Consider the following 19701-nt stretch of genomic DNA (forward strand, 5'->3'; position numbering starts at 1 on the left):
CCAAGGCCACAGAGAAACCCTGTCTTGGAAAACAGTAACAAAAAAAAGTGTCTTTGTTTTTTTATTAGTAAATGTTTGATTTGTATATCAATTACGAATATATGTGTGCAAAAAACAACATTCTTGGGGCGGGGCGGTAGCATGGTGAGTGTTGGGCATGCAAGCCATGAAGAATCCGCGCTCAGACCCCAGCACCCATGTAAAACCCAGGAATGGTGGTGCATGGTTGCCATTTTAGCACCGGCAGGCAGAAACAAAAGGGGCTGATTGGCCGGCCAGTCTAGCTGGATAGGTGAGCTCTGGTGATCCCTTGTCTCAAAACTCGAGGTAGAGGGTGATGAAGGAAGACAGCTGGTGTGGAACTCTGGCCTTCTCACACACACACACGCACACACACACACACACACACACACACACACACACACACACACGACAGTTTTTAAATGTCTTGGGTAAAACCGGATTGCGAGTGATGATGCATGTCTATGAAACACTGCTCCACGGGGCCGTTTTAAGTTGGCAGGGGGAGCCACACGTTTACGCCTGGCAGTTACCTGAGCCTCTGGTCCACCTCTGCCTGGTTGGAGGGGACCAGACCCCACAGCTCCTCTGTCAAGGACTCGTTGACCCACTGCAGAGCGGTGCTCACTGCCAGCTGCCTTTCTGCCTCCTCGGCGTCCACCACCTCTGGCAAAGCATTCTCGGTGACTTCAAAGTGAGCAGGTATCACCACGGAGCAGATGTACTGACAACAGACAAACGCGTCCCACATTTTCTCTACCTCTCCCAGGAGACAGGAGATTGGATTAATCTAGCATTTAGCATTAATGGGTTTTTGTTATCACCAACTTCAAGGGGGAAAAATGAGACATAATTTTTTTTGCTATATTTGCATACCTGTGGAAACACTGAGAAACCTGAATTCATGAAACATTTCAAATTACTCTCTTGTTAAAATGCTGGCCTAAAATCCCCACAGTGAACTTTTCCTAACACTTCCTCTAAAAAAAAAAATAGCTACGGAGTTCATCTCAGTTATTCTCCTCTTACAGGCAGTGGCAATTTTATTTATAAAAAGTAGGTAACATGAATTAAACAGCTAAATTGTTTAAAATTTACTTTTATTTTCTTGACATACAATCAGAGAAGGGACTCTAGCCAGCCAGCCTGAGCATGGCAAGCATGATCATATTCCTAAAGCTACCCATTTGGCCATTTCCTCCTCCTGAGGCTGACCACCAAGATAAGTATTGAAGTCCGGCAATCAGAAGCCCCTTTCTGGCTCACCTAATTAACATGCCCAGTTAAAATTAAACACCTCATCCTAACACTGGGGTTCCCAATTTGCCTTTTTCAAACTACCATTTGCCAATGGGCTATGACCCTGTCCTCTCCATCCAGAGGCAGTCATTTGTCCCACTCTGAGACAAACACCCCTGCCCCCTCTCCTTGGTCCTCTGTCTCCAGTCTCCTTTGAGCAGAGACCTTGGTCTTGGGGTGTCCTAAGCGGATACCTTACAGTCTCAAGTAGCCCGGGCTGGCCTTGAACTCACTGCTTTGAACTACTGATCTCCTGGCCTCCACCTGCTGAGTGCTGGAATTACAGGGCGGGTGGGGGAGCACTACTACATCCAGCTGTTAAAATTATTTAAATAAATTGTTTTTGTTACTTAAATCATTATTCTACATATCTCAAACACATACACCCAAGTGTATGTTTATAGAATGCATTGCATAGTAATGTTGGAATATTAAGGGTATTTTCCTTTCCCTCCCCCCCGGGATTGTTTTCAGGTTAACACATCATTGTCTTTCACCAAAGCCATGATGAAACACAAAACACACTGCACTGTTGGTTCTACGAATCAAGTTTCTATGAGTACCCATGAATAAACAGCATCCTGACATGTATTCACAAATACTGAATTCTAAAACACTGTTTCTGCAATTTAGGCATTTAGGCATTCTTGCTAATAAATTCAGAGACGGGTAGGATACACTAAAGAACAAGTCTGAACTGCCTCATACCTTGGGGAAATTTTGAATGGTGCAGGAGATCTCCACCTGTAGAGTAGGAAGTCCCAGTCCGTCCAGGATGATTTTTCCTGCTATTTTGCATATGGAGGGAGGCTTTGCCAGTTTAGAAAAGTAGTTTGCCTTTGACACACACACACAGAAGATCAAAAACCAGAAAATCACATTATTACAAGGCCAGGCACACTGACTCTATCCTACCAAACTTCCCAGACCTGGATTAGCCCCACACCTCTGCTGGAACAGCCCTTTACTGAGTCTCCAGCAAATGGGGGCAGGGTGTTGTGTGTTCTGACCCCCTCACTAGGAATGCAGAGACCCACCCTCACCCACAGGCTTGGTGACACTTCTTCCCAAATCAGGGAAGGTATCGGTCACTGCAGCACTTGGGGGGTGTAGGAAAAAAGCTGGCTGAGCAAGCCCTGCTGGCTTGCAAACCAGTGAGCAGCATTTCTTCTCCAGTTCCCAGCTCAGATTTCCCTCGGTGGAGGACTGGGGACACGGAAATGTAAGCCAAATAAACCCTTTCCTCCCTAAGTTGCTTTTGGTCAGAATGTCGTAGAGAAGAAGCACTTAGAGAGCAAACCAAGGCTGCCCCTAACCCTGAAAGGGAGAGAGAGAGCCCTTTAGAGCTGCGGAGACCAGCGCCTGGCTGTTAGCAGACTGGGGGAGAGCGCGACGCGCGTGGAAACCAAAGTACAAGTTTCTAGCCTTGCCCACCAAGTGCCTGCCAGGCAGGGTTTGGTGTCCTTTCAAACTAAGAAAGACGGCATGAACGGTGCCCTCTTCACCCCCACCCCCGGGGAGGTGGGAATGGGGGTCACTTAAATACCCGAGGCACAAGTTCTTTATTTAGAAAGGGAGGATCTTTCTTTGTTTTGTCTTGTCTTGTTTTAACCTTGCAGAGATCTTCCAGGGACCTGGATAACAAAGTGGTACCCTAACTCCCTTTCCCCCAAGCCGGCCTCTGATCGATGCTCAGGGCTCCCCTCTCAGCAATGGCTCCAGAGATGACGGCAGGAGGACGCGCCCCCAGGGGAGCTCAAGGACAGCTCCATTCCAGAGCCTCCGAGTGACATCTGCAGTGTAGGTAGGTCCTCACTGGCCCGTGGAGATTGGGTACCCAGCCAAAGCAAGGTGCACGAGGCATGCAAAACCCTGGTGCAGAGGCTTGGAATCTGAGATCTGGAGGCAGCGGAGGCCAGCGGGATGAGCTGCAGCCGAGGCCGAGTCACGGCCCGGTCGGGGCCCCTGACAGCAGCGAGGTGGGTGAGTTGGGCGGCTGCTTCGGGGGGGAGAGGGTCTGTGTTTTAGAGGACCAAAGGCGGGCGAGCTCCTGGGATCTGGACAGGCTCGGGGCAGTCTCCGAGCTACAGGGCCCGCCCGGGGTTCTCTCGACTCTCACTTCTGCGCCTCACCTCAACTTCTCGGTCCCACCGGGCAGCCGGGCCCCAGCTCCCCTCTCCACTCGTGTCACTGAGCGAGCGCCCGGCCGAAGCCCCAGCCCCAGCAGCGCGCAAGCGCGCGACTCCACGGCGCAAGCGCAGCGCGCTGCCGCAGCGTGGGCCGGGCGGGGGAGCCGGGGAGCGGGCGAGCGGGGTTGGGGGGGGGGCGCGGTTGGCGGGCGAGCTGGCGAGCTCGCCGTAGGTCCCTACCAGGTGCCCGTAGACGTCTGCGGGCTGGAGGTAGAAGGTGGAGTTGAGCAGCTCCTCCAGCCGGCGCGGGACGTCGTTCTCCTGGTAGTACGCCACCGCCTGCTGCTTCAGCTTCTGCAGCTCCCTAGTGATCCCGCAGTTGCGGCCGACGCCTTCGTCCCCCATGGTAGGAGACTCCGGGGCTTCTGCGGGGGCTTCGCCAGCGGGGTGGAGGGGGGCGCGCCCGCCAGCGTCCTTTTTGTCGCTAGGCAACGCAACGAGATCCCGGACCCCCTTTAGATCTCGCGAGGCTTCCCGCCCTGCGGGGAAGGAACCTTTGCTCAGATGCGCCGTGGTCCAGGGCGCGCTCCGGTCTCCGCGGCGCGCTTTGCTTCTTCGTGCTGTGCCCGGCCTCGCTTGTCCCGACCAACGTTCCTCCCGATGGTTTTCCCAGACCTGGGAAGCACTTGACGATGGTTTTGAGTTCGTTTTGCACTCGCTGGGGGAGCGGTGCCCGCTACTTCCAGCTCCCACCCCCAGACCGTTCCAGTTGCGAGGGAGAGAGAGGGATGCAAGAGCCCTGGGTGCCCTTCCCGAACCATGGAGGAGGTCCTTGGGGGTGCATCCCTTCTAACCCATGCAGTGTGCTTTCTGCACGCACAGACACAGCTTTGCACACCCTTCCGGGGGGAGATAACCTAGGGTGAAATCCCTGCGAGGAAAACTCAATGTAAGCAGTAAGGAGGGTATTGTTTGTGTTCCTGGGCGGGGGTGGAGGTGACGCCAAAGCAGCCCTTGGGAAGGTCCTTGGGTCGTGGTCTCTGAAGAGGGCTCGCTGTAAGCTGTGACAGTCGGGTGTCATACGCAATGACAGAACTTCTTACCGCCGTGCTCTAGATACTCCTGACAGGGACACCCAGGGTGTTCTCTCTCTCTCTCTCTCTCTCTCTCTCTCTCTCTCTCTCTCTCTCTCTCTCTCTCTCTCTCTCTCTCTCTCTCTCTCTGCTCTCTCTCTCTCTCTGTCTCTCTGTCTCTGTCTCTCTCTCTCTCTCTCCCTCCATTGCGTGCCTCCATTGCTCATCTGGGGAAAAAACCAAAACCTTAATCTTCCCTGCTCTGCTTGCAGTCACTTAAAATAACCCCGAGAGCGAAGAAGCACTGGGGAACAGTTGTTTTCCGTAGATGTACTGTTGGATGTAGGTGAATAAAATAACGTGATTCTGTAAGTACTGTTACATAACCCAGACCTGCACCTCCGCTCTCTGGGCTCCCCAGGCGTGTTTTTTTTTTTCTCTTTCTTTCTTTCCTTTCTCTTTCTCTTGTGTCTCTCCGAGAACGGTTGCCTATCTGTGGTGTGACGGATCACCACACTCTTGACCTACCCTCCTGGCTGGCTGCAAGTCCTTTGATGGTGGGAAGCAGAGGCTGAGTCATCTTCCTGCCATGCGGAGCTGGCTGCTGACAGCATGGTTGTTAAGAGGCACCTTATGTAAAACAGTCCACGGTGCCGCCTTTGCTCTCATTCCTCTGTGCCCTTCCTCAGAGCCGCCCACCTCCACTTGGAGGCACCTCCGTCCGTCGTGTCCATCCTGTATCCCGAGAAAAATCGTGCTTCCCCTTCTCGCCCACGTTCTCGCCCCCACCCCCCACCCAGGAGCCTGTTCTGAACTCCTCGCCCACTTGAATCCTGGACCACAGATCTCATCCCTCATCACCCGAGGGTTGACCCATTCGGCTTTCTGTCCTTTCTTCTTTTCGTTGTTCCTATGCTCGGCTTAGTTCTCTCGGCTTACCACCCGGATGCAGCCACTGAGCTAACTATATCCCCAGACCTCATTTAATTCGGTTTCCTTTTTTTTTTTCTAAAATTGGAGACGTGGCTTTGTGTATCCTCGGGATGGCCTCAAACTGGCTATGTAGTGTAGGATGGCCTCGGACTTCTGGCCTTCCTTCGTCTACCTCCTGAGTTCTGGAATTACAGGCGTGAACCGTCATGCCTGGTTAATGCCGTGACTGGAGTGGAACCCCAGCCTCCTCGAATGCCAGGCAAGCGCTCTACCAGCCGAGCTATTATACCCACAGCTCTAGTTTATTTATTCATTTATTTACTTATTTTTGGTTTTTTGAGACAGGGTTTCTCTGTGGCTTTGGAGGTTGTCCTGGAACTAGCTCTTGTAGACCAGGCTGGTCTCGAACTCACAGAGATCCGCCTGCCTCTGCCTCCTATGTGCTGGGATTAAAGGCGTGGCCGCCCGGCATCTCGTTTAATATTTTAATGGAAGGCTGGAAGTGTTTGGGGCGGGGCCACTATATCATAGGTTCTTCCCTCTCTATCCCACTGGCCTCTTAGGTTCCACGAGGACAGGGATCGAGTACATCAATCAGTACAACAAACGCTTTGGGGTTGGGTGAATAATAATTATCCTGTTTGAAGAATGATAAACGGATGGCTACTTGGCCTGTAGAGAAGCTGTTAGGGGATTAGACACCGTTCTGCAAAGAGCGGGGCGTTTCTGAAAACGTAGGACGGGGGAGACAAAAGTGGTTGGCTGGCCCTGGTCGGTGTCAAGACTGATGCGCGCGTTTGGCACCATAGAAAGTGGTCACTCCCAGGTAAAGAGTGATGCAGAAAGGTTAAGCAGTGAAGTCGCCACTAGGGAAAGATAGACAAGAAGTAATGTAGACAAAGGATGAGCAGGTTTAGGCGATAGGATGGGGGTTGGGGAACCAAAGAAGACTTGAGGGGCCTGTAGGGTTCTCTTAGAGTTGTCAAGAGTGGGAGTCCTACGAGGCAGGGGCAGCACTCGGGAGGCAGAGGCAGATCTCTGAGTTTGAGGGCAGCCTGGGCTACAGAGTGGATTCCAGGACAGACCATGGCTACGCAGAGAAACCCTGTCTCGAACAACAACAACAAGAAGAAAAAAAAAAAAACCAAAGAGTAGGATACTTGTGTGGCCTAGACTTAATGTGACATGTGTACTTGGCTATACACATGCTGGCCTTGAATTTGGGAATCCCAGAGAAAAAGAGGTCTGAAGACACAGCTAGAAAATGCCTTTCATAGTGTAACAATTGAAGGATTGGAGATGTTGGCAGGGTGGAAATGGGACAGAGTCCTCTTGAAATAGGACCTAAGTGCTACAGAGGTAATAGATTGGGGACAGAGGAGGAGGGCAGGAGCTATAAGAGGAAGCAGCCAAAGTGAGCTTAGAGAAAGAGTCCCAAAGGTAAGGGGAGAGACTTGGTGATGTGCCAGGTGCCACCTGTGAGCACACAGGTCAGCCGGTGCATGCCCGCTCTCGAGTGTGCGTGCACGCAGGCACGTGCGCGCGCGCACACACACACACACACACACACACACACAGGACAACCTGCACACAAGGGGCAGCCTGTGCACACACATGCTGTCCTCAGGCAGTGATTCACAGGCAGCTTTTCTTTTTATATATTAGTAGCGTGGAATTTTCTTTAAATAATTACCTTTATGACTCTGAAAGCTATAGCATGTTAGAGAGAAGGCTATTTAAGTCAGAACTTAGAGAAGGATTGGCTGCTAAGTAGAGGTTATCAGTAACTTAGTTGCTTTCGTATGGACTCCATCTTCTCTAAAATGAAACCGTGTGAAGTCAAAGCAGCTTATGCACCCTTCTTTCTGCCTCTGCCATCCAGCTGACAAAGATTTCTTGACTCTCTGCCATGAGCCAGGTACTGTTCCAGAGCATTGAGGTTCTGATGGCGTCTCAGCTGCCCTCCTGATCATGAGTCACCGGCACACTGAAACCAGGGACCCAAAAACTCATCTGAAAAGTTCCTGTGCTCTAGACTCATTATCAGCCTGTCAGCGCAGCCAGGTTCCAGCCAAAAGACTGATCATTAGTGCTCCAGTTTTATTTTCCACAAGTAAGCACTGGAGACTCTGGGGGTTGCGCCGCAAAATATTACACAGATGCTGCAAATCGAGCACAAACATCGCATCTGTTTTAATATCTTGGTGGTTCTTTTCCTGTGCCCACCGAGACTAAACATCTGAGGACTCTTCTACAGCATCGGGGCATGAAAAGAGTTGGCGTCAGGTTCATCCTAAAACTACCAGGCTGGAGAGTTGGGGGTGGGAGAGAGGAGAAGGCACCGAGCAGCAGGAGAAGCTCAGAGACTGTGAAAGTGCCTGGCACCGACAACATGGAGGGAGGGTGGGACAGTGCCCACCTGTAATGCATAGTCTTCCCCGCCAGCTGCCTGGGTCCCACTGCTGTCTCAGTCCCCAAATAACACCCGGGACACTATTAATTATGAAGCTGTTGGCCATTTGCTTGATTCTTATTGGCTAGGTCTGACTTGATTATTAACCAATAATTACTCATCTATTTTGTAAGAGCTTATCTTTGCTAGGACGCATTCCTGCCACATCCCATTCCTCCTGGAAGTCACATGGTGACTGCTCAGAATCCTCCTAGACTCCTAGTCCCACCTATTTTGCTTCCCTATTGGCCAATAGTGCTTTATTCAACAACCAATAAGAGACAGATTTACAGAATGACATCTCCCATCAAGACACTATATTAATTATGAAGCTGTTGGCCGTTTGCTATGGTCTCTCATTGGCTATCTCTGACTTAATTATTAACCCATAATTACTAATATATATTTTTATAAGGTCTTATCTTACCAAATGTGTCCTCTCTTCCCGTGATCACACAGTGACTCTCTACTCTTGACTACATTTCCCAGACTCCTCCTCAACTCCTAATACCACCTATCTTACTTCCCTATTGGCCAACAGTGCTTTATTTATCAACGAATCAGACAAACTTATACACAGAAGGACTTCCCCCAATGTCTCCTCTTTTCTGTCTAAATAAAATGAAAGGTTTTAACTTTAACATAGTAAAATATATAACACGACAGTTATTAAGCAAGAACTATAAATACAATATTTATTCCATTAACATTTAGCAAGATTTAAAGAAAATATCATCTGTCCTATCTTTGTGAGTCTAAAGTCTTATATGTAACTTATCTTTCATCATAACTAAGGTAAAACTATCTGTCTTCAACTCCAGCAAAGATCACAGAAGGATAATATATAAACACTAGAATTGACAGAAACATCTTACTGCCTGGACAGTCACCCAAAATTCCTCTGTAACATTGGGGCATCCATCTTCAGCCCATAGACCACAGTGTGTCTGGCAGACTTCTCAGCAAAGCAGGAAATTTTAAACTGTCCACCTGCATTGGCAGTTTGTCAGTCATTTTTCTGTGTCCTGCAGAATGCCTGGCAGACTCTTCCATGAAGCAGGAACCCTGAAGGACTGTTTGAATTCAGCAGTCACTTTCCCATGGGTCCTGCATGTCTAGTTTATATAGCAATAGTCAAACAGTACAGGTAAGAGCAGTTTTTTGCCCAAATGGCTAATCTTGCCATGTTGAAAGCAAACTCCATAACGAGTTTCCTCAATGCCCATCTTCCTCTCAGACGTAATTAGTGTGTCAGGAGCAATTGTGTCTCACTATCATGAAAAACCCTAAACCATTTAAATGCCATATATTCTGTATGTCTTTGAAAGATTTGAAGAATATCTATCCATCTCAAATACATCTTTGTATATCTAGAAAACCTAACTATAAGTTTTGACTATTATAGATAACTATAATCTGTATTTAATTATACATTAAATTTTTAAATGAGTTATACAAACACAATACCCAAACAAGAGGAGAAATATATATATGTATGTATGTATGTATGTATGTATATACATATATCACAAAGTTGATCTTTTTTTTTAAAGATTTTATTCATTTATTATGTATATAGTGTTATGCCTGCATATATCCCTGCACACCAGAAGAGGGCACCAGATCTCATTACAGATGGTTATGAGCCACCATGTGGTTGCTGGGAATTGAACTCAGGATCTCTGGGAGAGCAGCCAGTGCTCTTAACCTCTGAGTCATCTCTCCAACTCCCCTACAAAATTTATCTTAAATTTGTATCAATAAATGAAAATCCATACCAGTACAAAGTATTCATTTCTATACCATAATCTCCCTTTTACCTTTAGAAAGAGATTGGTTGTGATCATTGACCGTTGATAGCCAACGCCATTTAAATGAAAACAAAAATTTATAAACAATATTTGGGAATTTGGGCGTTGTTCATTCTAAACTGCTTCCTGCTGATTGGGGGTGCTGCCCATGCCATGGGGATCATGACAAAACACAGAAACCTGGCTAAGTCCTTGTTTTTTGTAGTCTGCGTGGCTGTATCATCCCGGATGTTATAGATGTTGAAACACCTGGGCCACTGCTTCAGAGGATCTTGCTTCATGTGGAAAGGGATTCACAGCTTTTCATTTTCTTTGGAAACACAAGTGAAAACCCTTTTCCCAAGTAACCTGTCCTTATATTTAAATTTAGAAGTCAAAGCATTTTTAAAATATATAAGTTGGATTGATTAAGCAGCATTGATAATCAAGTGTATTTTAGCAGTTGTTGCTCCATCCACAGCAATTACACAATACAAAGACAACACGACAGCATACTGTATCCAGACTCTTTGCGTATTTTCCATCTTTACGTGGCTTTTTTATTACTCTATTTCATTTACTTTTATTTATTTTTCTCTGAGACAGGGTTTCTCTGTGGAAATCCTCTTGCCTCTGTCTCTGGAGTGCTAGGATTAAAGGCGTGTGCCACCATACCCAGTTTCTCTCTCTCTGTCTCTCTCTCTCTGTCTCTCTCTCTCTCTTTAACCACTATCTTGTTTCTTTCTCTCTCTCAAGCCTACATATATTTTTAACACACTGTAAACCTTTTAGAGGTTTTACTTCACCTGAAACTGAGTTTACTGTAAATCTTTATGTTTTTCTGGCCACGTGCCTTTTATCTGTTAAACAACATTGCTAAATTAAAGCGTGGCTGTTTTAGCTGCTGGCTTTCTAATCGCACAAGTCTCTTCTTTTTTTTAAAGATAGTCTCTCACTATGTAGCCCTGGCTGTGTTGGAATTCTGTATATAGTCAAGGCCTGGTCTCAAACTTAAAAGAGATCCACTTGCCCCTGCTTACTAAATGCTGGGATTAAAGATGTGCGCCACTATAACTTCTTTTTTTTTTCCTTTTCTTTTTTTTAAAGTTACATGTATTTATGATGTATACAGTGTTTTGCCCACACATATGCCTGCAGGCCAGAAGAGGGCGCCAGATCTCAGTTACAGGTGGTTGTAAACCACCATGCGGTTGCTGGAAATTGAACTCAGAACCTGTGGAAGAGCAGGCAGTGCTCTTATCCACTGAGCCATCTCTCCAGCTCCCCAACAAGTCTCTTCTTGCTTATCTCTAGTAAAACAGAGCTCACACAAGAAAATGATGCTACCAAGAAGCCCTGCTTGTCTCTGTTCTTTTGTTTTTATTTATTTTTTATTTATTTTTTGGTTTTACGAGACAGGGTTTCTCTGTATTGTTTTGGAGGCTGTCGGTCCAGCCTGGCCTCGAACTCACAGAGATCCGCCTGCCTCTGCCTCCCGAGTGCTGGGATTAAAGGCGTGCGCCACCAACGCCCGGCTGTTCCTTTGTTTTTAAAATCCCTTTTCAAGCTTTTTTTCAAATTTACATGGAAAGTCATGCAACCAACATTGGGCGCCGTTTTTAACGTGCATTCTTTCATCCAGCCTGGTCCCTGAGCCGCATCAGTCCCAAATGAACACACAGGACGTTCTATTAATTATAAAGCTGTTGACTGTTTGCTATGGTTTCTCGTTGGCTAGCTCTGACTCAATTATTAACCCATAATTGCTAATATATATTTTTATAAGGTCTTATCTTACCGAAGACGCAGCCTCTCTTCCCGGGATCACATGGCGGCTCTCTACTCTTGACTACATTTCCCAGAATCCTCCTCGACTCCTAGTCCCACCTATCTTGCTTCCCTATTGGCCAACAGTGCTTCATTTATCAACCAATCAGACAAACATATACACGGAAGGACTACCCCCCCCATCATCACCCAGCCTTTCTTTATAAAAAGGGTGTGGCACTAGAGAGAGGCATATACACCAGCACGGTGGATGTCACAGGGATCCGGGTGTGGACAGTGAAGCTAGGGCAGCTCTGAAGTGAGAATTGGAATCCGAGATTTGCCTCTCAGCACACAGTGGTCTGGATCAATAGTGTTTCTAACCCTTTCAAATATGAAGAACCCCCCTCCCTTCCTTCCTCCCTCCCTCCCTCCCCCCTCCTCGTTTGTCAAGACAGGGTTTCTCTGTGTAGCCCTGGCTGTCCTGGAACTAACTTTGTAGACCACGCCAGCCTCAAACCAAAGAGGCCCTCCTGTCTCTGCCTCCCGAGTGCTGGGACTAAAGGCGTGCACCACCACTGCCCAATTGTAGACCCCTTAGTAAGGACAACAGTGGAGTGCCTACCCACCCCACAGGTAATAGTAGCTGTAAACAAACTCAGCAGTGCTCTCATAGGCCTCCATAATTCACTTAGACTCTTTGCACATACACAAGAGACTGCCCGCACAGCTAAGCGTTCAATCTCTCGGGCATGTGTTTGGTGTATGTTTAGAGCTGAGAGCCCTTTGCATAGAGTTCATGGGTGTCCTGGAAACCTGATTAAGAACCAGCGAGGCTGTTTCCTTCCTAGACCGCCTTCTGCTCTGTAGTTGTGATTCAAGAAAAAAAAATACCAGAAATACCCACTTGTCTCAACCTGCTAGCTGGAAACCCTTCGTAGAGGAAATGAAACGTTCTTCATTTTGCATTTCAAAAAGAAATCTCTAACCCATGCCAGCCACTTCATAAACGGATGAGGACGAAGACAAATGTCTTTGTTCATTTATTTTCTCTGTCCTATCTAACGCAGTTATTTAGATGGGAACCTATTCGCCACAACTTTAATGTTACGCGATTATGTGATTGTGTAGATGCTACTCGGGGGCTGCTGTCAAGGGCCTGTTAACTCTTCTCCCCTGCATTTGACATCTGTGTTGAAAATCATTTTCACAGGGAACTAATGAGCATCATTGCAGGTACCTTTAATCACAAGCCTCCTAGAAACTAGAGACAGAATGGACAGGCGTCAGGAGGGGTAACACTCACCTTCCTCCCTTAGTTGCCAAAGCTGAGGAGTAGGGTTGCCAAACTACTGTCAGATATAAACACCTGAAATCCAGTGCTAAGTAAAGTAGGAATGAATGACAGTTTTTTAAAAAAGCTCTTACATTGTTTTTTCTTATTATTTATTTACTAATGCCCCCTGGCATTAGTCATTATGACGATAGTAGCAGTGGCAGCCCCCTTTGGCCACAGCTTTTCGTAATTCTGAAGCCTTACAGACATCCACCCTCTTGAGTCTGCAAACCAAGGTCAAAAGATAAGTGATGAGCCAAGGCTCACCCAGCTGCTGCAGGGCGGGAGCGAAACCTGAACGCAGGGCTTGCTGACTCCTCGGTACCCATTCATTTCCCATCATGCACCATTCCCACTGTCATGGGTTCTGTCCTCTCCTGCTACCCAGCTCTTGCTGGTGTTCTGCGCCCCTTTCTTGACACAGCCAGTTGGGTGACTCCCACTGACATCTTTGAAGGCTCAGGGTGAGTCATGTGGCTGTCTTGATGACTAGTTCCTATTGTGACTATCACATTGGAGTCACCTGTAGACTCTACCAACCTAAGGGCCATGAGAATTCAAACACTCTTAACGAGAGGAATGTTGGAAAATGCTAATTAGGCCTTTCCCCGGGGTCTAAATTTAAACCTTCCCCAGGTTTAAATCATGCTCATACAGAAGCCTTTTTTAAAATACTAAATCATAGCCAGGGTTAAAAACAAAAGCCCACGGCTCTGAGTCAGGCAGGAAAGAGAAGGACTGAGGTTTCCCCCCAGGAATGGTGGAAGGAAACAGATACAGTCATGAAAACCCACAAGCTTTGGAATCAGGACTCAACGGCCTCAACTGTGTGTGACCTTTTATGCTTCACCTAAGCTCTGGGTCACCGTTTCCTCGCTGAGTAATATTTTTAATTCCATAGTATTGCTGTGAGGTTAAAACAAAAATCCATGTAAATGTTCCCTTTTGTGCCTCACACTTAGAAACCATTGTTGGCACCAAAGAGATCAGGGGAAGGGAAAGTGTGGTTTGTGCTGATCCGTTGAAAACCTTTCTTTAGCTCTGTACAGAAATCTAAATTGAATAGGAAGGGGAGACCCCTTCCTTTTGAAACAATATTAGTGACCTTTGAAAGTGATTACTCTCCTGGAAAATCGTCACTTTTATCATAACCTTTGGCACTTTTGCAGCATTATAGAGTTGACGTGGTATTTCTCTCTCGCTTTCTGGCAAAGCAGAGAGCTTAAGCCACAGCTAAAGTGTGTGATTGTTCAGCGCCGGTGCCCTGACAGAGCTGCTTCAGACCCAGCCTTCCGGTCATTCGTTCAAAGGCCTCTGACACTGAAGACCCGCAGATACTGTTGGAGATGCTACGCTGGCAGTTTAATTGATATTTTTCCGGCAATAGACGTGCCGTTTCTGAGTAGCCAGAAGTGAGGCAATTATCCAGCGAGTTCAGAACATAAAGAGAAGAGGAAAAGACCATGCTAAAGAGATTCTCTAAGCAACCTGTTTGGCCATTTTGAAATAGACTGTAATGTCTAAAGCTCCGTAGACGTAAATGCAACTTGAAGGCATTTTGTGGTATAAGCACAGGTCTGACAAAGCCAGGGAATGCTGAGGAAAAAAAATGATCTACAAAACTAGATTTTCCTCATCTGCACTTGCCTTGGTACAAGTAGCAAAAATAAGGCAATGGTTTTTATTTTGAGTGAAGAAAATGTTATCTTGTGTGCTTTCCACATAGGGGGCAGCAAAGAAGAAAAGGGTTCTCAGTTAGGAGGACCTGCTCGGTGGGTGTTTTGTTTTCTTGTTTACTGCTCATTTGTAATTATGCGAGCTGGCCCCTGAGGAGGCCAGATGAGGGCGGCTGATGCCCCCGGAGCTGGAGTTCCAGGCAGCTGTGACCCTCCCAGTGTGAGAACTGGGACTGGGGTCTGAGGCAAAAGCACCCAGCACTTTTACCCACCCAGCTCCCTCGAGCCTCCCAAGTGTTTTGTCAAGCCGTGGCAAAAAAACGGAAAAACAGAATGCCTCCTCTAACTCGGTGGAGAGGAGGCGTGGGTCCCGCTTTCCCGTCTTCCCAGCCCCTGGAGATCTTTGCCTTATCAATTTTGTCATTGCACTTGAGAGAGAGAGCTAACAAGTTGTTTGACTCCTGTAATTAAACGTAAGAACCCGACTGAAGGGGATTTCAGCTTCCCTGAAGTTGTACTTTAATCTGCTCAAGAGGAGTAATCTGTTTCTTATTAGCAAAATCAAAAGGCTGTACCCCGCTTTGCCACTGTTGATTGCGGGGGGGGGGGGGGGCGGCCTGGAGTCTGGCGGTGGAGTTAAAGCTTGGGAGACCGGGGACATTTACTCCACTGTTTGGGAAGTTTGGGACCTAAGGTTTTGCATTTACAGCTGACTGTGCAGTGGTTTTGGGGTTTGCCGTCCTTGTTGCTGTTTTAGCTTTCTGACCGGACTTGTCTTTGTATTGTCCGGTTTAACACATTAAGAATTCTACTCTTTTCAGTATTAAAAAAAAAAAAGAAAGAAAAATGGTCACAAATGCAGAGCAGGAATTACTCTCCAAGAATTGTGATTTGGGGCAAATTTCTCGGTACTGATTGAATCATGTTTTTCAAGTATGCCAGTCATAGATGAATGATCGCTGGAGCCCTGTGTACTTTTCGAAGTTGAGGTTATGCACTAGATCACTTTTCCACTCCCAGCTTAATATTATGCATTGAGTTACATGATAGCAGGGGATGCGGGGATAGTGTTGTAGAAATACTGACAAACATTATTTACTCAGAAAACCAGGGCTTGCATTAGGCCTCCCAGAGGAAGCATTTGATGAGAGGCAAAGGCAGAAACATCATTTCTCAGTATTCACAACCAAACACCTGTGCTCAACTCCTTTTTTGGGGGGGTGGTTTTCAAGACAGGGTTTCTCTATTGTTTTGGTGGCTGTCCTGGAACTCACTCTGTAGCCCAGACTGGCCTCAGACTCACAGAGATCCACCTGCCTCTGCCTCCCGAGAGCTGGGATTAAAGGTGTTCACCACCACCACCCAGCCAGCCCTGTGCTCGACTCTTAAATGCAGAGAGAACTTGAAAAGGAAGACCAAAAATGAGTTCACTGGACTTGGAATTTTGAGGGGAGCCCTGTCACCCAACCTCAGCTCTCTGCCCTACTAAAGGAGTTTTCTAAGAACTGTGTGTGTGTGTGTTGTGTTTGTTTGTGTGTGCATGCATTTGTATGTATGTGTCTGTGCGTGCATATGTATTGTGTGTATGTCTTTCTGTGTGTGCATGCAAATGTGTGTGTGTCTGTGTGCCTCTGAGTGTACATGCATGTGTTACACAAGTCCATGCCGGCACTTGCTAGGCTGTGTCTGACTGTGGGTCTGACCTAGATGCTGTTTCCTTACTCATGAATATTTTCACTTCTTGTCACTAAGCTCACAAGAACAAGGCTTTTTAGAATGCAAAAACCATAATGTTTAGAGTAAAGACAAGGGATCATAATTGTCACTTTTTATTTTAAAAGAGTGATATTTAGATGTTTTAGGATAGATGTAACCATTTATTGATTTGCTGGAAATAGAGCTATTTTGAATTCACAACTGAGACCTTTTCCAGAAAAGTATTATATATTCAATTAAAATTTTTATATAGTTCTTCTTGTTTTTGTTGTTTGGTTGGTTTGTTTTGTTTTTGTTTGTTTGTTTGTTTGTTTTGAGACAGAGTATCTATGGGTAGCCCTAGCTGTCCTAGAACTTGCTCTGTAGATCAGACTGGCCTCAAACTCATGGAGCTCCACCTGTCTCTGCCTCCTCCCAAGGAATTAAAGTTATGTGTTATCACCACCCAGCTAAAAATTTTGTGCATTTCTAATAAATGCAATAGTAATGGAAATGATTTCCTTGGAGGGGGATTAATTATAAATCTGCAGAAGCAGGAAATTCAGTCAAGATGAGTAATGAAAATTATACCTCTTTGAAATTTATCTCCAAATATTTGCTAAGAGAAAGCAAAAATAACCGTGTGTGTGTGTGTGTGTGTGTGTGTGCAGGTGTGCACCATGTTCCCCTTCCCTTACAAATGCTGTCTGGGTTTGACTCAGACTCATTGGGGGTACCCTGGAACTTTTCACACTCTTGTTCAAGCCCCTATGTCAAGAAAAACATTGGTGTCTTCCATGGCACCAACAGACCCTGGCCGTGTCACACATACTTGACCCCTCAGGGTTAAGGCTCACATCTGGGTTGGTCTGTCCTTAGTTTCATTTGTGACAGGCACACTGTGCTCTGTAAGTGTTGCCACCCAATGCCAACTATAGCTTGTGGTAGGCATTTGTAAGTCATTCCAATAACCCTGTTGCACGGGTGTTGATAACTGTGTGTGTCCATTTCAGTTGGATATCTTAAAATAACCTGTAAGTCTGGAAGAGCATCACTGGAGGAAGGAGGCTGGGATTTGCATTAAACCGAAAAGAAAAGGACAGAACAGGGAACTCCTGGGGTTAGTCAGGCTTTCTGACTTCCAGAAGAAGGGAAACTGCAGAGGGTACTGAAGTCGCCTCCCGTGGCCGTGGCCGTGGCTGCAGTCATGTGGCCCAAACGTTCACTGAGCATACACTCTTACATTCCACAAAGGCCTAATGTAGATCTGCCTTCCCTTTGCCTGTGACTCTACACCGAGTGAAGTCCAAGCAGCATCACTGTCTGGCTGGAAAACACGTTTCAGCAGGTGCCATGCCCCTCCGACTGAGGCCAGCTTCCTGAATGAGCAGAAGGAATCTGACCGAATGCTTTTGGTAATTTCTAGTGACTGAGATACTTGTCAGTGACAAATACCAATATGTGGGTTTATAAGTAAGCAAAAAGCCTCGGGTTGAGCTGTATGTGGCTTTCACCGCAAGTCTGGATTTTTAACCCTAGGAATCACTACTCAAACCAGTTACAGATGAGCCCCGGGTGTGGTTCCCATAGCTCTGTGCACTTTTACCTGATTAGGCGAGCATGCTCGTAGGAACAAGACAGTGTTTTAAAATGCATTTATTAACTTTTAAGCACACGCCCAGCAGCTTTACGAAGTTTCTCGAATGTGACGTTCAGATGGACTTAGCTAAAGGTTAATTTATACCTCGTGAGTCAGGTCATTTAGATATGCTAGGGAGATAGATGCCCGTTAGGAGTAAGCTGTAAAGTAGGACTTGGTCTGGACTCTAGGATTCCCTTCAGACCTAATGCTTCATGCACAGAGCCCATGGGTGGTGGTGGTGGTGGGGTACGGAAGAGATGGCAGCCGTCCTGTGGATACTGGCAGATTTGACATTTCGTTCCTTTGGGTTTGTTCAGCTCATCATCAGATAGCCTTTTTTTTTTCTCCTCCGGAAACAGAGTATAACCCATCACCCTGCCCCCTCCCACACAACACATACTCTGAAGTTCATAGGTAGGACACAGGCAGCCAGAGCACCAGCCTAGACTGGCCCCCCCACACACACACACACTCGGCTCCCTCCCACCTAGACAGCCAGGCCTCTGGCCTGGTGGCTGTCATAGTCTGCACTCTGTCCTGACCTTTGATGAGGGGACTGGGTCTCTGCCCCAGGTGTTCACATTCCCCTGTTCTTGACCTCAGGGGCTAGCCTCAACCTACTTCCCTGTCCAGACTGCTGTTTTACCGGCAGAGCTGCAGGAAACAACCGTGGGAGGATTTACACTCACCTGTATTCTCAACGTGGTCAATCTTTGTGGGTTTTTTGAGATAAAAGTCTTAGAGTCAAACAGAACTTGTGATCACGTGAATGTTTTTTTCTAGTTCTGTGTCAACCACCTAGTTATATATCTAATTGACTACCTCATTGTACTGCTAAAAGTATAAAGCATTGTTTGAGATAGTCTCACTCACTCTGTAGTTGTAGCTGGCCTGCAACTCGACAACCAGCCCTAAAATGCCTTTTAGATAGAAATGTGAATAAACTTTAATGTTCATTTAATGGCTTCCAACATAATTCTTCACAGACAAGGATCAAGTTTCCTTAATGGGCTTAACTTTAAAGAACACCCTTTTCATTTTCCCTCCCTCCTCCTTTTCATTTTCTTCCTTGGATAAGTAGATAAGAGAAAATAAGTATTTCCATATGTGTGGTGTAATATGGTGTGGTGCATATGATTTCTTAATTGAGCGTCTGTCCTGTGTGTTCTAACAACACGAGATTTTTCTACAGCCTGAACCCCCAAGTCTTCAATTTCCAAGTGATACATTCTCTGCCCTGTCTACACCGGGGCACCTGTGCAGTGGCCTTTCCGCTGGGCTCCAGCATCCTCTGCAGTTTCCAGGTTTGAACTGGTGAGTGGTCCTCTCACAGCTCAGGATGCAAGACTCTGTCAGCAAGCAAGCCAGCCGGCAGGTGTTCCGCCTTTTTAAAAAGTACAGTGAGGAGCTTTTCTACCGTCTTAGCTCACCCGGTCTGCAGAGGAGCCGGCAGTGCTTGGGCGCTGGAAGACGACTCACCTGAAGCTGCGTTGGCAGAAGATTCATCACCAGACTTGTAGCCAAGGGTGCTGGGAGCGAGTACCCCTCCCTCGTTTATATGCAGACCTGGTCAAAGGACAGGGAAAGATGGCTAACACGTCTCCCGCTTATTTAGCCGGGAGCTTCGAGCGAATGACAAAGCCCGCCCACTCCCCCCCCAGGTGAATCACTCCCGGTTCCCAGCGAGGCAATGCTTATTTAATAAAGCTGTTTATGGAAACTCCTCAAGTGTGTGGTCCCCATCCCCACAGCGTGTCACTGCTGCCGCCAAGTGACAAGTCGGAAATATCGGCAAACCCTAACCACTGGAGCCTTCGTTCTTCCTTCCCAAGCCAGCCCCCCACCCCCACCCCGTTATCGCTCAGGAGGTTCTGTCCCCCTCTCCCCT

At 47.0% G+C, this 19701-nt stretch overlaps 2 protein-coding genes across 5 annotated transcripts in view; one reads left to right on the plus strand and one right to left on the minus strand.

Moving 5' to 3' along the window:
* Positions 1–3933, minus strand: part of Eno4 (enolase 4) — a 31367-nt gene extending 27434 nt beyond the window's left edge. For both annotated transcript variants that reach the window (XM_040742152.1, XM_040742145.1), the window contains exons 1-3: positions 3690–3933; positions 2029–2157; positions 555–745 (exon numbers count right to left, since the gene is read on the minus strand). In XM_040742152.1, the coding sequence (XP_040598086.1) occupies positions 555–745; positions 2029–2157; positions 3690–3854 (485 nt within the window). In that variant the 5' untranslated portion in view covers positions 3855–3933. The remainder of the gene's footprint in view (positions 1–554; positions 746–2028; positions 2158–3689) is intronic.
* Positions 3158–19701, plus strand: part of Hspa12a (heat shock protein family A (Hsp70) member 12A) — a 164748-nt gene continuing 148204 nt past the window's right edge. The window contains exon 1 of one of the 3 annotated variants that reach the window (XM_040742115.1): positions 3158–3299. In XM_040742115.1, coding sequence (XP_040598049.1) covers positions 3183–3299 — 117 coding nt within the window. In that variant the 5' untranslated portion in view covers positions 3158–3182. Of the gene's footprint in view, positions 3304–3725; positions 3856–19701 lie in introns of those variants that run through there. The other 2 variants (XM_040742120.1, XM_013124673.3) reach the window with 2 other exon arrangements.

This window comes from Mesocricetus auratus, unplaced genomic scaffold (genome assembly GCF_017639785.1).
Source record: "Mesocricetus auratus isolate SY011 unplaced genomic scaffold, BCM_Maur_2.0 Super-Scaffold_4256, whole genome shotgun sequence".
Classification (NCBI taxonomy): Eukaryota; Metazoa; Chordata; class Mammalia; order Rodentia; family Cricetidae; genus Mesocricetus; species Mesocricetus auratus.